Source organism: Mobula birostris, chromosome 6, assembly GCF_030028105.1.
Source record: "Mobula birostris isolate sMobBir1 chromosome 6, sMobBir1.hap1, whole genome shotgun sequence".
NCBI classification, from domain to species: domain Eukaryota; kingdom Metazoa; phylum Chordata; class Chondrichthyes; order Myliobatiformes; family Myliobatidae; genus Mobula; species Mobula birostris.
In genome coordinates, this window is record NC_092375.1 from 37,964,601 (window position 1) to 37,983,415 (window position 18,815).

At 41.8% G+C, this 18,815-nt stretch overlaps 1 protein-coding gene across 5 annotated transcripts in view; it reads right to left on the reverse strand.

The window, feature by feature from the left end:
* LOC140198948 (uncharacterized) overlaps nt 1-18,815 on the reverse strand; it is an 82,053-nt gene that overhangs the window by 34,953 nt on the left and 28,285 nt on the right. For 2 of the 5 annotated variants that reach the window (XM_072260249.1, XM_072260248.1), the window contains 3 exons: nt 10,377-10,443; nt 6,660-6,736; nt 733-865 (listed from right to left, as the gene is read on the reverse strand). In XM_072260249.1, coding sequence (XP_072116350.1) covers nt 733-865; nt 6,660-6,736; nt 10,377-10,398 — 232 coding nt within the window. In that variant the 5' untranslated portion in view covers nt 10,399-10,443. The other 3 variants (XM_072260250.1, XM_072260247.1, XM_072260246.1) reach the window with 3 other exon arrangements.

An 18,815-nucleotide genomic window follows, 5' to 3' on the forward strand; every position in this document is an offset into this window, starting at 1 on the left:
GGGAAAAAGCTGGAAATTGGAACTAGATGGGAGAATAGTTTAGCTCATGGTGGAGTGGCAGAGCAGACTCGATAGGCCGAATGGCCTACTTCTGCTCCTTTGTCTTGTGAAATCTGAATCCCTACCCCCACTCCAATCCCTCAGTCATGCATTTATCCTCCACCTCACTCTATTCCTATACTCCCACGTGGCACAGGCAGTAATCCTGAGATTACTATCTTTGAGGTCCCGCTTCTCAACTTTCCTCCTAACTCCCTGTAGTCTGTTTTCAGAACCTCCTCCCTTTTCCTACTTATTTCGTTGGTACCAATATGTACCACAACCTCTGGTTGTTCTCCTTCCCACTTCAGGATATCGTGGACGCGATCAGAAACATCCCACATGCTGGCACCTGGGAGGCAAACTACCATCCACGTTTCTTTCTTGCGTCCAAAGAATCGCCTGTCTGACCCCCTAACTATAGAGTCCCCTATCAATGATGCCATCCTCTTCCTTTCCCTACCCTTCTGAGCCACAGGGCCAGACTCTGTGCCAGAGGCACGACCACTTTTGCTTCCCCCAGGTAGGCAGTCTCCCCCAACAGTACTCAAACAGAGAATACCTTTATAAATTGAAGACTGCAAAAGATAAAAATAAACTAATGCTGTAAATAGAGGAATTTAAATGGTAGTTCTTACAAATACAAGATTCTCAGTTAAACTTCAGATACAGCAAAGAAACATTGTGCCTTACTTCTCAAGCTGGTGCATTGCTCCAGGCTTACATCAATCTTAGACAGCTTTTCAGATCGTGTCTGGGTGACATCAATTTCACACACTTTATCAGACAGCTCCAGGCTTACGTCAGCTTCATACAGTTTACCAGACTGAAACAAGGTAATGAACACATCTTTATTGACTTTTCACTGGTTCAAACTACAAACTTTAAAATGCTTGATTTTCAATTTCTCTGCAAAAATCAGTCAAGATGTTGTGAAAATACAACTAGATTTAATGTTATTGCACTAAAGGACAGGGCGTAGCTTCAGTTTTTCCCCTATACTTTTGTTTATTATGTATTATATGTATAGAGAAATGAAAGACTTTAAATTATAAATACAATGGATCACCAAATTACTTTCACTAAAGAACATTCACCAGCCTGAACTCAATCCATCCTTTTGTCACCTCATTGACCCAGTGTTTCTCACATATTTTAACAAAAATTATTGGATAACTTTTTGATAGAGTGTATAGGATTGATGCTAGGTTAAAACAAAATAGTAAAAGACAAAACAAATCCCAATTTTTGAAATAAAAATTAAGTCATGCACAGAATGTGGGCATTGAAGATCATCCCAAATTGCCTCAACTGGTATTAGAATTTGTAGTTGCTTTAAGTGCTCCAAATTAAATAATTTAATTGTATAAGGAGAGGGAAAAAAAAGTTGCAACATGAAATATAGAAACGTAGAAACTTAGAAAACCTACAGCGCAATACAAGCCCTTCGGCCCACAAAACTGCCAAACATGTCCTTATCTGAGAAATTACCTAGGGTTACCCATAGCCCTCTATTTTTCTGAGCTCCATATACCTGTCCAAGAGTCTCTTAAAAGACCCTATTGATTCCGCCTCCACCACTGTCACCAGCAGCCCATTGCACTCTCTGAGTAAAAAACTTACTCCTGATATCTCCTCTGTACCTACTTCCAAGCACCTTAAAACTGTGCCCTCTTGTGCTAGCCATTTCAGCCCTGGGAAAAAGTCTCTGACTATCCACACAATCAATGCTGCTCATCATCTTATACACCTCTATCAGATCACATCTCATCCTCCATCGCTCCAAGGAAAAAGGCCGAGTTCACTCAACCTATTCTCATAAGGGATGCTCCCCAATCCAGGCAACTTCGTTGTAAATCTCCTCTGCACCCTTTCTATGGTTTCCACATCCTTCCTGTAGTGAGGCGACCAGAACTGAGCACAGTACTCCAAGTGGGGTCTGACCAGTGTCCTATAAAGCTGTAACATTACCTCTTGGCTCCTAAACTCAATCCCACGATTGATGAAGGCCAATACACCGTATGCTTTCTTAACCAGAGTCAACCTGCACAGCAGCTTTGAGTGTCCTGTGGACTCAAACCCCAAGATCCCTCTGATCCTCCACACTGCCAAGAGTCTTACCATTAACACTATATTCTGCCATCATATTTGACCTACCCAAATGAACCCATTTATCTGGGTTGAACTCCATCTGCCACTTCTCAGCCCAGTTTTGCATCCTATCGATGTCCTGCTGTAACCTCCGACAGCCCTCCACACTATCCACAACACCTCTAACCTTTGTGTCATCAGCAAATTTACTAACCCATCCCTCCACTTCTTCATCCAGGTTACTTATAAAAATCTTGAAGAGTAGGGGTCCCAGAACAGATCCCTGAGGCACACCACTGGTGACCGACCTCCGTGCAGAATATGACGCAGAATATGACCCATCCACAACCACTCTTTGCCTTCTGTGAACAAGCCAGTTCTGGATCCACAAAGCAATGTCCCCTCAGATCCCATGTCTCCTTACTTTCTCAATAAGCCTTGCATGGGGTACCTTATCAAATGCCTTGCTGAAATCCACATGCACTACATCTACTGCTCTATTTAAAGCATAGAATCACAACTTTGTCATAAACAGATGAGCCCAAAAAAGGCAGTGAATAAATTAGCAGCAATTATGATAAGAATAGACAAAACATTTGTAAAACATTGAATTAATGACTATGAATTAATTATGACTATAAGTAGACATAAAGGCTGGAATTAGTACACATTACAAAGGTATGGCTGCAAGATGACTAATACTGAGTATTATATATTTTACTTATTGATACTGGGGAGGATAGGTCTTGTAGCATCAGAAGAGCAGTGAACTTTAAGACCAGAGTGGTGTATATGGATGTGAATAATAGCAAAGGCCAAAAATATTGATAGGAACAGTCTTCAGTGGCTAACAGCAACTGTACTGTTCAGAGTATCAAACAAGACAAAGGAGGGTTGTAACAAAGGTATAGCAAGAATCATGGGGGATGTTAATTTACACATTGACTGGGTAAGTCAAATTAACAAAGGCAGTTTCAAGGACTGGCTCATGCTATGTATTCAAGTGCTCTTTCTTGAACAATAAATTGTAGATCTCACAGGTTAACTTCTATCTGGTCATGTACATGATAGGACACAGCAGATGATCCATTGGAGGAATGATCTAGAATTTCACCATGGATGTGAAAAATTGTAAATTATACCTGATTAACTTGATATAATCTTTTGATAAATGGGGGAAGGAAAAATACAGATCATTTGGCACTATGGACATTTAATAAAGTGCAGAAATGGACATCAAGATCCAAGCCTAGGGAATTAAAAAAAGACATGGATAGAAAATAGGCTAAATGACAGTAAACAATGGGAGTGAAATGGTTTTTTTCCAGACTACAGACAAGTGTAGAATGGAGATCTATGAGGGTCAATACTAGGATCACAGCTTTCCTAATACCCATCGAATTCATCAACTTGTCTAGACAAGTGGCAAACGAAAGTTAATGCTAAAGAGTAAAGTGTTATATTTTGATAGGAAAAATGAGAAGAGGCAATGTAAGTAAGAGGATACAATTCTTAAAGGATTCTGAAGGAAACCTGGATAAGTTCATTGAGAATAGAATAAGTTGTGAAAGCAGTTTAAAAGAAGTTTTGAGGGATCCCAGGCTTTAAAAGTAGAGGCACACTGGTTCAGCATCAACTATGTCCCATTTTTGATGCTGCACTTCAGGAAAGGCATGAAGGCATTGGAGAAGGTGCATGCAGAATGTACCAAAATGATTCTTGGGGCAATGAACTTTAGTTATGTAGATGAACTGGATACAAATACAATGATTAAGAGGCATTTAAATAAGGCATAGAAGCATTCAGGGCAATGTGGGATTAGTGTAGATGGGTAAATGGTGCAGCACAGAGATGGGTGGGGGCAGGGGCAGCTGAATAGCTCATTTCCATGCTACACAACTCTTGATCGGAAGAACTGGAACTGATCTCAATGGCACCGAGGGGTCTGATACAGGTAATTAAAATCATGAAGGGACCTGAAAAGACAAATTGTTCCCGGTTCAGAGAGGTCACAAAAACCGGGGAAAGGAGTGAAGATAACCTGCAAAAGAACACAACATGAGGAAGGTTTCTAATAAAAAAGTTAGCGATTAGCATCCAAAATCTGTCAGAGGAAGTTGTGGCTTGCTCAACTGTAATTTCCGAGGAACTAGAATCCATTAAAGTTGTAACAAAGGATCAACAGAGCATCAACATGGTACAAAAGCTACCATGGTTTGTTGAAATGGAAATTGGTGTTAAATAGATTTATTAGGACTTCTCTGAAAATACAATTAGTGTGGCAGATGAAGAAAAACTGATGCACATAATATATTTGGATTTCAAATTGGTGGTCAGTAAAGTACCTCATAAAAGTTAATACATAGGCCAAGAATGGAAAGGTGATTGATTAAAGAACAGAAAACAGACTGCAACTATTTGAATCATCTGCCAAGTTGAACTTACTGAAATGTGACAGGGATCTGTCTGGATGTCTCAGTCACCTATTATCTATAGAAGTTGTATACAACATTTTGCTGAGGAAAGGGGAGTGGGAATGAGACAGACTAGCAATCCAAACCACTTCCAAAGAAACAAACTTATTTTTGTCCAAGCCATCCAATTAAATATGCAAAAAGCTTTTTTTAATAAATATTAATTTTTTTAGGACGGCAAATACTTAGCACTCTTAGGTAAAGATGTTTTCCTCCAAGACCAAACCTAATAGCACTATTCTTTAAATTTATGTACATGACTACCTTAAACAAAAATAAAATTCAGGAGGGAGGCCACAAGTGGCAACTAAAAGAATCATACAGTCCATTGTGCTTTTGAAGTGTTATTTAAAAAAAAAACAATTGCAGCTAATGGCAGAAGCTGCACTTTTACCCACTAATATAATATGACTGACCCTCAGGTCTCCTTGTTCTGGTATATGATCCCCAGGCAAACAGCAGGGGAACTGAGCCCAATTGGAGTCTGCAACCACAATGCCCCAGATGCTTTGATCAAGTGACATCACTGTCCATTGCTTTTTAAGTTATTGGAGTTGTCCTGGCATTTCCCAGGGAATCACATGAAAGAATATGGCAAGGGAAGTAATATAGTGTGCTGCCAGATATGACAGAAGTGGGCTTCAGCAATGGCAAGTACTTGTAGGGCAGATGATCACATCCCACAAGCTGCATATTGAACAGCACAGATCTGTAGTGATAACTTGGATAAGGAACCATATGCAAACACAACCATATTTGCTGACAGCACAAGCATATGCAAGGTAAATACAACACTTACAGTCTGCAAAACCATATGGAACAGATCAAGGGAGTGGGCAAAAAGTTCAGAGAAAATGCCACTTCTCATTTTAGTAAGAAGAATGGGAAAGCAGAATATTAATATGATGTTTGGAGAGATCTGGGTTTACTGGTAGAACAAATTACATGGATGTTGCAAATGAAAGCAATAGAATGTTGGGCTTTATTACAAGGGTAATGAAGAGAGTCATCTTAAGGGCATAAGGTTTAATAAAGTCGATTCCTGTGACGTGAGTTGTCCTAAAAGAACGATCGTGTAGAATGGCCTATACTTGCCAAAGTTCAGAAGTCCTTGTGGAGTTTCCCCAAGGCAAACATTGAAACTTTTTTTTGCAGGAGAGATCATGAAATGGGAACAGGAAGTTTAGGGTGTAGAAAGTCACAGGAAAAGAAATTGGTCACTTGGGACTTAAATGAGAAGGAATTTCCTTGCTCAGAGAATGAATCTTCAGTGTTCTCTAACTGGGAAAATTGGATGCTGAGTAACAGAACATTCAAGGCTGCAGTGAATGAATATTTAACCAACAGGGGAAAAATCATATCAGACCAGCATTGATCTCACTGAATAGTGTAACAGGTCTAACTGGACAATTAGCGTACAAATACTCCTTCCACATGTTCCTTATTCTGAGATGAAGGTACCCAGATAGATTATACCCTGTAAGTTCTTTCACAGTCACGGACTTTGAAAGAAAAATCATGATCAACCAGACAGCAATGATCACTACCTCCAGTAAGACACACCATTCACATGCCCAATAATAGAATCCTAAAACATACACACAATTCCAAGCTCCATTACCAGAAAAGACAAGTAAGTGGACTGAGAAAAAGATCCAAAGATGCATTCAAAGGTTTTCTTTAGAGATGCACAACATCCCACGGATACATCTTGCCCACAATCGTTCAAAGGGGAGGAGCATTTGGAATGGTAATGAGAACTTCAAGCCCATGCATTGGAAGCACTCAGACACCCTGCATAAATGGCAGAAGTACACACCATTTGACCAACTACACATTCACCCACCCTGTAAGCAGTGCCAATCTGTAGAAGAGTCTACAGTTCCATACACTAGCCTTGTTAGCTATCTCAGAACCTACAAAACCAAAATGGGAATAGGTCATTCTTGATTCTGAAGGGCCACCCAAGAGAAGATCTGAAAATAAAATTGATATGGCAGTACTAGTAATCTAATTGCCAAGAATCAAGACATTGTTTCAATATTTCATATGTACCTTTTTCTTGCAGTTATTTTTATTCAGTTTTCTCAGTTTACAGAAGCTTAAGTCAACAGCACGCCATGGCTTCTGACCTGAAAGATAAAGACTCAAGTGTCACTTCATGTATAACGAAAACATAACAAGTAAAACCAACTCAGAATGGAAGTTCCAAAAAAAGAGTAAACGCATTACAGCTTCGATCATTACAGCTTGGTTTTGGCAAATAAGACTGGTGCTATTATGCCTTCCAAGATGGGAATTAAAAATTAGTTTTACTAAAATTGCGAGTGTTAAAATTATCCTGGCACCTGCATTTATCAAGGCTCAGAGTATATTCTAATTTCTTTTAGCGTAACTAAACAAATACCAAGTTAATTTTATATTTTTAATGGATGCCCCTATTGGATCAGTGTCTAATTGTTACTTTCTTTGCAGTTCAACAATTATCTGCTTATATACAAGTAGTTTTTACATGCAAGTTTAAGATGCCTCTAGTGGTTATACAACGTATAATTCTGAAAAGCTCCGGAAGCTTCTTTGTACAGCATTATTTGAATAACGACTTTTTCATTGGTTAACTCATATCTATAAATTTGAATGGATTTTTTTCCTTATCTATGGTTACAAAATAGCTAAAAACAAAGCAGCACCATCTTAATCTTCTTTAACATCTTAGCCTCTTGTCTTCAAGTCTTCTGCTACTAGCTTCTGCTCCTGTTTCCTTTGTTTATCAATGCTTTAAAACAACCGTGAAGCAACAAGTTTGTTCCTCTTTTCGGACTTCTGAGAGAAGCTACGATTAAAAGCATCAGACTACAACACCCTCTACAGAAAGGGAACTGCACAAATTTACAATTTGGGAGGCCAACCTGAGTGTTGAAACTAAGTTAATAAGGTTTCAACCTGTTACCATAAAACATTTCCCCCTTTCTATACGGCTAGGGTGGAGAACGAAGATTGCATAATCGATTGATTTAGGTTTTTTAAAAATCTAGATCACAGTTCTTGAGTAGAATACAAGTGCCATGAACAGACATTATAATACACACAAAAGAGTATTTAAAACCTACTCAAATCCCAAAAGACTTCAAACATGAACTACAATTTCAACCAAAACTGGTAACATTCAGTTTTCATTACCATTGAAGTCAATATAAAAATGTAGTTTCTGCACATTAGGCCAATGAGTCTATGCAGAATCTCAGAGCATTTTAAACAAATTTAAAGCACATTTTTCTTGCTATTCGTATTTTCTTATATGGCCATTAATTCTATTCCAATCACTTACATTTGGATGAATTTACGGTTGCTAATTTACCTACCAACCAATGCAGCTTAATGATGTGGAAAGAAATTGTATACACACGGAGGAAACCCTCAGGCACCAGGAGATCTTGAGAATTCATACAGCTAACCCCCAGGGACAATATCAAACCCAGGCCACTGAAGCCATTCAACAGCAGCACAGAAGATACATCACCATGCATCAAATACACGTAGCATTAAACTGTGCCAAAATACTTATAAGCTTCAAGTAAAGCAAAAGCAATGTTAGCATTCATTTTGAGAGGACTAGACTATAAAAGGAAAAAAGCCTCAGCAGTACGTTATAAATCATTGGTCAGATTTCATTCAGAGTATGAGAGCAGTTTTGAGACCCTTATCTAAGAAAGGGTGTTCTGGCATTGGAGAAGGTCCAGAGGAGGTTCACGAGAGTAATTCTGGTTATGAAAGGGTTGACAAATGAGGAGCGTTTGATGGCTCGCCAGCACTCACTGAAGTTTAGAAGAATGAGGGGGAAATCTTACTGAAACCTATCAAGTACTGAAAGGCCTGGATAGTGTGGATGTGGAGGGGATGTTTCGTAGAGTGGAAGCATCTATGACCAGAGGGTACAGCCTCCAAATAGAAGGACATCCCTTTAGAACAGAAATAAGGGGACATTTCTTTAGCTAAAGGGTTGTGAATCTGTGGAATTCATTTCCACTAATGGCTCTGGAGGCCAAGTCATTGGATGTATATATAAAGCAGAGGTTAACAGATTCTTGATTAGTCAGGACGTCAAAGGTATGGGGAGAAAGCAGGAGAATGGGTTTGTCAGGGATAATAAATTACCCATGAAGGAATGGCCTAATTCTGCTCCTATGTCTTATATTAAATACATATAGCAGTTTGACAGTAATAAACTTGCACAAGTTAAATAGAATTACTTTCATCTATCCATCATATCTGACATTAAGCATTACAGAATCTCACTCTGCTCCATTTAAATTGTTTACCAACCCAGGAACATCTTAAAAATAACTAATTTTCCATTCCTTGTTATCTATGGTTCCACAGGCTTTTCTTCCATCCCTTCACCCTTCCACTGCATTCTTTGACTAGACCACCAGTAAGTATTAATCACCCTTCCCAGTCAATGTTAACTTTAACTCATTTAAAATTGTTGCTCAAATAACACAGCTCAAGTCTTGCTCGACTCATTACTCATCCCCAATACATCTAAATTTAAAAATCTCAACATATTTACATTATTTAAGTGTCATGTTCTCTTTAACCCCTTACACCAAATTCTCAGACTGAAACACACCTCTTCTCTGCTGTTACATTGTTAGGTAATCCATCAGTTGTTGGGCCAAAAGCTCTCCCATTGAACTTCTTTATCTCCTTAAATTGCAGATCTTTGATTAAGTTTTCGCTCCGTTCCTCCACTACCCCCTTGTTTAAGACATTATACTTCAACACTAATGTTGGAAATCACCACTGAATTCAAATTACTGTACAAATTAATTTTTTGTTAATTTCAATTCTACTTTATACACCAAATATGAACCTTTAAACATTCCAAAATGTCTTAAATTACTGCAAAAGCTGAATTAAAATGGAGTGAAAAATTAAGTTTCATCAATGCCAGAGAAAAGCAATTATATCTAACGAAATTGAAGTTCATCCAAAACTGTAAGAAGATGCTGAACCACTTTGTCCCACTTTTATACTGCATCTCCTGGATGCCAGTGACATGACAAACTGGTTTTCAATATTATAATGCTGGAAACCTTAAAAAAAACACTTCACAACACATAAACGAGGAATTCTGCAGATGCTGAAAATTCAAGCAACACACATCAAAATTGCTGGTGAATGCAGCAGGCCAGGCAGCATCTCTAGGAAGAGGTACAGTTGACCTCTTCCTAGAGATGCTGCCTGGCCTGCTGCATTCACCAGCAACTTTGATGTGTGTTGCTTTGTTCACAACACAGTTTAAATTAGTAGTTAAACCCATCTTTATTTTAAATTTTGCAATAATTAAGTAATTCAGTCAAGAGACAAAAATCAAGGCAATGCAATGAGGTGCAAAAATGTTCTTGTATTCTCTACTCTCCTCATAATGCTGCAATGAGATGGCACATCCAAAGACCTCTGTTTATACTTGTGCTGGAGTGCTGGTATTGCCATGAAGCACCTCACACATATAGGAAGGAGAAATTCATCAGATGACAATACTTCAGTTTTGAACATTTCAATAGATGCCAAAATTTCACAATTTTATTTGTGAAAAAGAGCTGTGGAGGCCCAGTATGAACATATTCAGAGGTAGATTGCCTTTAGGATATTAAAGGATAATCAAGCGTTAGTGCAGGAGAATAAGACAATTAAAAGATCATCCATTTCTGAAAGGCAGAGTGGGCACAAACCTATTTTGTAGGTCTTTAAATATGTTTTTAGTCTTACCTGTTTTAGTGTCAACAGTCATATCCTCAAGATTAATAATCAGGTCATCTTCAAATGGTTGACTGTACTGCATAGATCAGAACAATTAAATTATTTGCCAAATTTAAATTATATTCCATATCTATAAGCTTAATTGGCACATTTGATAATTTAAAAAACACACAAACTTTCAAACCTCTAATGTGGAAATAAAAAAATAAAATCCAGGGGTAAGCCTTTGGGCCATTTTAACACGCTTTTCCATTTTATATGATCATGGCTACTCATCTACATTCTGTACTTATTTTGACTTCCTTCATTGATCTCTTTAGCTGTTCACCATATACAATTCCTTTAATGATTCTGCCTCATCTGCCTTCCATAGGAAGAAATTCTTCATAGAAGACATTTATCAGTCTTTAAGGCTGTCCATTCCCACCACAGGAGCAAATATAGAGGGAAGGATGAGAATAAGCTAAGATAACGCAGAAAAGATTCGTGTAGATAGTGCTGGAGTACTTGAGTTATAAGGAGAGATTGGATAGGATGGGGCTGTTTTCCTGAGCAAAGGAGACCGGTGGGTGATATTATAGAGGTTTTTAAAATTATGAAGGACATAAGTTAGATGCATTATCATGGTATTTCCCCCAGGGTAAGGGTATCCAGAATAGAGGACTTAAGGTGGGTGGAAGGAAAGATTTAAAGGGTATCTGAGAGGATAGCTTTTCCACTAGTTCAGGTTTAATTGTCATTCAACCACACATGAATACAGCCAAACAACAGCATTACTTCAGGGCCAAGGTGCAAAACACAGTACCAACAATCATACACAGCACAAGGCATACACAGTGACACAAAAAAATATAGTCTGAGTCCATGGATGCTCCCAGCAGTCTGCTGATGAACACAACCCAGCTTGTTTTCCATTGAGGGAACACTGGGGGCAGCATCGACACGAGCATGGATGCTATGCTGCACCACATCCAGCATCATCGCTCCTCAGCAGCTGCAACAGAAGACACTACAGCACGAGGGCCAGCGGGCACTACAACTGAGGCCACGCAGCTCCACTTGTCAGTCCCGCCAATAAACCAGTGAACCGGACTTGCAGCATTCCACATAACCAATGTCCAACAGGCTCTTGCAATCACAAGGAAAACAACTAAGACAATCACTTGCTGTAGGACTGCACACTGATTCAGACACCTCTGTAGCAGGCAGCAACATGGTCTACACCTCGGGCAACGAGGAACTCGCTGATGGGGTTGACCTGCAGTACTTGAAGCTCTTCATGTCCAGTGGCACCTTGTAATCATAAAACAGACAACCCCTTTGGTTGGCTCTGTAAAGGCCCCTGTGTCGAAGCATGCTGCCACCTTACCTGAGGTAAGACAACACACTAAAGGGGTGGGGTGGGTATATGGAACAACCGGTAGAAGAGGGTACAATTACAATATCTAAAAGACATTTAGATAGGTGCATGGGTATGAAAGGTACACCGATAGGAGAGGGGACTGGACCAATTACAGGCAAATGGGAATAACTCAGCGTGACACGCTGGTCGGAATGACAATTTGGACTATTTTTCTTCTAGTAAAATGACAGGGCGTTTGACCACAGCAACTTCTATCGGGTCAACCAAAGATGTTATTGCTTTTTTTTTTAAAAAACTTATTTTTTATGATCATAACACCCTTCAGGACATTGAGTACTGCAGGTCTACCCCAGCAGCAAGTTGCTCGCTGGTCGAGCAAGTGAAGAAACTGGACTTGCTGCGGATCGTGCTGCTGCCTGCATCAGAAAGGTGTCAGAAGAGTTGGTGCTTGAATGCAAGGTGCAGTCTAACAGCAAATGATCATCTTAGTCACTTTTCTTGTAATCGCAAGACTCTGTTGGCCATTGTTAATGCAGTACGCTGTAAGCCCGATTCACGGATTTATTGGCGGATGTGCGGGAGATGCACGGCCTCGGTTGTAATGAGGACTAGGCCTCAAGTTGCGGTGTCGCCTGTTTACAGCCGTTCAGGGAGAGGTGTTGGAATCGGTGCAGCGTGGCATGGCATCCATGATGGAGTCTGTGCAGCCACCACCCGCGCCCCCGCTCACTTCGCAGAAGACGAGCTGTATTGTGTTCAGCTGCAGACTCCCGCAACATTTACGGACTCAGGGTCTTGGACTATATTTTTTTGTGTGACTGTATTTTGCTGATAAGGCAGCAATCACATACATCTGCTATACACACCTCGTGTTGTGACTGTTGGTACTATGTTTTGCATCTTGACCCCAGAGTAACACTGTTTCATTTGGTTATATTCATGCATGCTTGAATAACAATCAAACTTGAACTTGTCCCAAGGGCCCATTTCCACTCCAACTCTTGGAAAATAGGACCAGTCAACCTAATCGTTCATACGTCAGTTATGCCATTCTCAGAATCAGTCTAGAGTAGGGGTTCCCAACCTTTGTTATACCATGGACCCAAACCATTAACTGAGGGGTTTATGGACCCGCGGGTCAGAACCCTTGGTCCAGAGAATCTGCAGAAAGCATCTGGCCTCAAGGAGTTCCTGGCCTGGTCTTTAGATCCTGCATGCATCAGCTGGCAAGGAAATTTGCAGACATTTTCCAACTCCTCCCTACTTCAATCTGAGGTTTTCACCTGCTTTTGGAAGATCACTACCAACTCGGTGCCAAAGAAAAAAAAAGGTAATATGCTTTAATGACTATTGCCCGGTGGCTCTGACATCCACCAACATGAAGAGCTTTAGGCAGCACACATCAGCTCCAGCCTCCCAGGCAATCTGTCTACTGCTTAAACAGGACAAAGTAGATAACATCTCTCTGGTCCTACACTGATCTAAGGAGCATCTGGATAATAAAGACATCTGCATCAGACTATTTATGACTTCAGTGTCACCTTCAACTCCATAATTCCAAGCAAGCTCACCTCCAAACTCCTAGACCAGGTATTCAGTGCCTCCCTTTACAACTGGATGGTTGACTTCCTGACCAACAGACCACAATCAGCAAGGACAGGCAGCAACACTTCCAGCACATTTAACCTCAGCACTGGTGCCGCACAAGGCTGCATCCCCATATTTCACTCACTTTCACAACATGATGCAACTCCATCTACCAGTATGCAGATGGTATCACTATAGTGGGCTAAATCTCAAAGCCCAGTCCGAGTACAAGGATGGGATAGAAGACCTAGTTTCATAACTTATTCCTCAATGTCAGCAAAATAAAAGAGGTAGCCATTACCTTCAGGAAACAGGGTTATTAATGATACTGAAGTAGAGATGGTTGAGAGCTTCGAATTCCTAGAAGTAATAACCCATGCCCTATACTGGTCCAACCACAGGGACGCCATGGACAAGAAAGCACACCCATGACTCTGCTTCCTCAGGCGGCTAAAGAAATTCAGCATATCCCGGTTGACACCCACTAATTTTCATAGATGCACCACGGAATGCATCCAATCTCAACGTATTACAGCTTAGCCTGTCAACTACTCTGCACAAAACTGTATAGTTGTGGACACAGCACATCACCGGGCTGACGAAAGCTTTTGGCCCGCTGTTACACAGCTCTCTTGTGCAATAAAATGAACTCAATCTGACTCTACCTCATTGCGACTGTACCTTGTTGTCTGTCTGCAGTGCACCTTCGCCATACGACTATATTCTATTACTACCTTTCTCTCCTACTGAGATGAAACGATATAACAAACCAATTTAGTTATTTTTTAAAATTCAATAGTTTTGTCAATCATGATCTTTCGTTCAGAAGTCCATGTTGACGTAACATTGATCCAATCATAGTTTTCCAAATACTCTACTAGTACACCGTAACACACATCAAAGTTGCTGGTGAACGCAGCAGGCCAGGCAGCATCTCTAGGAAGAGGTACAGTCGACGTTTCAGGCCGAGACCCTTCGTCAGGACTAGTACACCGTGCAATTTTTCCAATCAACAGCAGGCTAACCATCTATATTTCTTGATTAAATTACAATAACGTTAGTCTACAGGAGCTAATCCAGAATACAAATTTACATTGGAAAATGACCTACAATTTGTCTGCTCAGACGACTCAATACTCTGGGGATTTATCAGTCTTCAATACCATTAAGTTCCTTAGCAAAATGAACGTCCGTCATTTTTCTCTTCTCATTAGACCCGAGGCTCCTTTAAACTAGTAGGAAGTTGTTTGCTACTTTGCCAATCCCCCACACCCCTAGGTTATTTTAATATTACTTTTCAACGATCACATCGTCCTCGATCACCAGAAAAGATAAGGGAAGTACTGAGAGGTGGGGAAGTGTCGGGAGGGGAGCGGGTAATCAAAATGCAAGTACATGTGAGCTCCCAGTTCCTCCCCAAAACACACATGATTCTGACATCTGAATATCTATAAAATCGCTGGAACTCCAACTTCCCCATTTGTTGTTTTTATATGGAAACCTCCCCCGTGGGAACCACAACAGATCAAGGCCATTGTCTGCACCTTCAAGGTAACAGGGAATGTAAAACTCCTTGTAAAGTAGTCCCACTTAGCTAAGCACATCCAATCTTTCATTCCAGGTGTTTCAAGCCAGCTGCATTAGTAGTTAACCGTCGATAGCATCCCTTGAACGGTGAGCAGGCTTGCGTCTCGGCCATCCCGGTTCATTCCCCGCCAGGCCGAGGGCTGGCGCCCGCTCTTCGGCCTCGCCAGAGAAACCGACACTGCGTTCGTGCTGAGCGCCGCGCCGCGCACCAAGCCACTCATTACCTTCAGGAAAATGCCCTCCAAGGTTTGCCTGAACCTCCAGCCGTTCCTCAACAGCCCGCTTTCCAGATCGCTGCCATCCATGGCTGCGCCGACCGAGCCGCCCAAACCGCCGGGCATTCAAATCGCCGCCAGCTCGCTGATTGGCTCAGCGCTGCGGTGGCGTCACGGAGACAGCGCCGAATGCCATTGGTCCAAGTGAATTTGCGTACGGCTGTCTGTCTACCTGGGACGGGACGGGACGAGCGGAGCAGTGACGTCCAGTTGTTGGCTCTGCTTCCTGCTACCTGCCCAGACTGCAAAGCAAGAGGCATACAAGCTGAAAGCTGTAAGACATTCAGAGCAGATATACCTCCTGAAATTCCTCAACGTGAAGGACTCTTCGAAACATCTTCAAAGAGACAAGTCCATTTGCGACTAAAAGGTCCCCCTAGCCTGTTGTAGGGAAAGCCGTCAGCTGCTGCCCCAGTTGCACAGAGTGTCGTTCCGGAATAGATTTTCTCAATTAAGCATGATGGAAAAGGTCAAATTACATCATATGAAAGTATTGAATAAATGGGACTCTAAGTCTTTTCAAATTTAATAGAGAGATCATAAATAACACTTCTAATTTTTTTCTAAATTTAAACACAACATAGTTTTAGAGAACCAATGAAATGTGGTGCGGGGATTAATCTCTTTCTAATTCAGCAAAATGGATCTTCCGGCCATCAGTGTAAGAAATGCAATCATCCGACAAGCTGAAGATGTTAAATGATTTGTTTCTATCATTGGTAACCCAAAAATTGCAGTAATAGGGTGGGGTTGTAAATCAATACTCAAAACGGTTGAAATAATATCAAAAATATCTTTCCAGACCTTTTCCAAACCTACTTTATTTCTTTTTAGTATATATTGATATCGGATCAGAGTCAACGACACTAATGGTTCTTTTTTTTATGTTTCACAACAGCCCATGTCTCTTTTTTCTGTAGCTTAGTTGGTCTATTTTGTTAGATTAGTTTTTTTTTGGGGGGGTATATTTTTTTCCTTTTTCATGATAACTTGTCTACATATAATATTTGTATCCTATAAGATTGGGAGGTTTAATATCCATGTATTAACTGGGTTTATACTTATATTGGATAATTACAACAATGTAATCCCAATAATTTTGTATGATTACTATGTTATGTTAATCTTTATCACTGCGATACTAATAAAAAGATTGAAAAAGAGAGAAGAAGTATGTTGGCCATAATCCTCATTGTGCAACAATTCCAAATTTGCATTTCGAGCTCATCCTCTCTGCATGGATTCCCATCAGCTTGATCTCCGAGATCTGACGAGCTAGGATTGTTTTCTCTGGAATGCCGGAGTCTAAGGGGAGACTGATAGGAGTTTACAAGATTATGGGAGGCATGGAGAGAGTACGCAGCCAAGATCTTTTTTCCCAGGGGGTAACTGCGAAGATATTTTTTACGCAGAATGCATACCTGGAATGTACTGCCAGCGCTGGTAGTGGGGGCAAATACAATACAGGTGTTTAAGAGGATCCTCGACAGGCACATGGATATGCAGAGCATGGAGGGATTTTTTAATTTATTTATTTACGGGATGTGGGCGTCGCCAGTTTAGCCAGCATTTATCGCCGATCCCTAGTTGCCCTTGAGGAGGTGGTGATGAGCTGCCTTCTTGAACCACTGCATATGGACATTATGCAGGCAGAAGGCATTTGTTAGACGTTTAATGACGAGTTTAATTGCTTTTCCAGAACATCCTTATCCTGTGCTCTGCTATGCCTATCATAAACAGAGAAATAGAGAAAATTTACAGCACAATACAGGCACTTCGGCCCACAATGCTGTGCCAAACATGTCCTTACCTGAGAAATTACCTAGGGTTACCCATAGCCCTCTATTTTTCCGAGCTCCATGTACCTATCCAGGAATCTCTTAAAAGACTCTATGGTATCCGCCTCCACCACTGTCGCTGGCAGCCCATTCCACGTACTCACCACTCTCTGCGTAAAAAACTTAACCCTGACATCTCCTCTGTACCCACTTCCAAGCACCTTAAAACTATGTCCTCTCGTGTTAGCCATTTCAGCCCCAGGAAAAAGCCCCTGGCTGTCATAATGGGGGGTGGCTGGGAACGGACCCAAGTGTAAGACACAGACACTGAAGTACTAGGGACTGGACTAGGATTCAGGCTGATGGCAAGGACATGGACTTGAAAACCAGGAACCTGGAAAAGGACTGGACAAGAGAGCCAGGAGCCCGGGCTTGGACTCCGAACCAGAGACTGGACAAGGACCTCTGGCTCGGACCCCAGTACTAGGCAAGGACCAGGCTTGGCAAGCAGGCAGGACAAGGCTGGAGTCTTCAGGCTTGAGGCTAGACTTGGCAGGAGGCAAGAGGCTGGAGTCTTCAGGCTTGAGGCTAGACTTGGCAGGAGGCAAGAGGCTGGAGTCTTCAGGCTTGAGGCTAGAGGCTAGAGACTTGGCTTGGCTTGGCAAGCGGCTAGAGGCTGGAGTCTTCAGGCTAGAGGCTAGGCAGGAGGCTGGAGTCTTCAGGCTTGGAGCTAGGCAGGAGGCTGGAGTCTTCAGGCTCGAGGCTAGGCAAGAGACGAGGTGAGGAGAGGCTGGAGGCTTGAGACAAGGCAAGGCTGGAGGCTGGAGACTTGAGGCGAGGCTGGAGGCAGGAGGCAGGAGACTTGACTCCATACAGAAGCCTCTTGCATTCAGGCTGGAAGGCCTCACAGAAACTGGTTGCACTAACGTTTGTGTGGCATGGGCTTAGAAAGGACGTGTGTGATTAGACTGCAACCTGTAAGGAGTGCCAATGGGCAAAAATTAACTGTCGCGTTCAGGCGCCATTGGCACATATTGAGGTCCCTGAGCGACGATTTGACCATGTCAATGTGGGCCTTATTGGTCCTCTTCCATCCTCCCGAGGTTTCACATAATTCCTCACCATGGTGGACCGTATCACCAGGTGGCCAGAGGTCATCCCTCTAGCATCGACGATGGCCACAGACGTGCTTCAAGTGTTCATCAGCACCTGGGCTGCTCAGTTTGGCACTGCATCTGACATTTCCTCTGACCACAGTCCCCTATTCATATCAGACCTCTGGGCTGCGATGGCCCAGATCCTTGGCATCAGGCTTACAGCACACCATGGTGTATCACCCGCAGTCCAATGGCCTATGCAAGCGGTTTCACCGTTCATTGAAAGCTATTCTGAGGGCTTCCCTGATGGATGAGTGTTGGCATGATTGTCCCCCATGGATCCAACTGGGGCTCAGAACAGCTCCAAAAGAGGACCTGCAGTTATCCATGTCTGAGTTGGTATATGGACAGCCATCATGAGTGCCAGGTAATTTTACTCCTGATGCCATGACCACCTGGTCAGCCTCTCAACATTGTTCCACCCTGCTCAGTGAATTCAATTCCTTTTCACCTATTCCTACCTCTCATCATGGTGTACAGCACTCTTGGGTTCCTGTTGTCCTATATTCTAACTCGTTTGCTTTCATCCACCATGGTGCACACCAACATCGTCTTAGGTCCTCTTACGACGGCCCTTCTGTACTTTGTAACAGAGACAAAAGACTTTTATCATAGCTAAGAGGGGTAAACCTGAATGCCTTTCGGTAGATCGCCTTAAACCAGCCCACCAAGGTTTGGAGGATTCCACTACCATGTCCCTG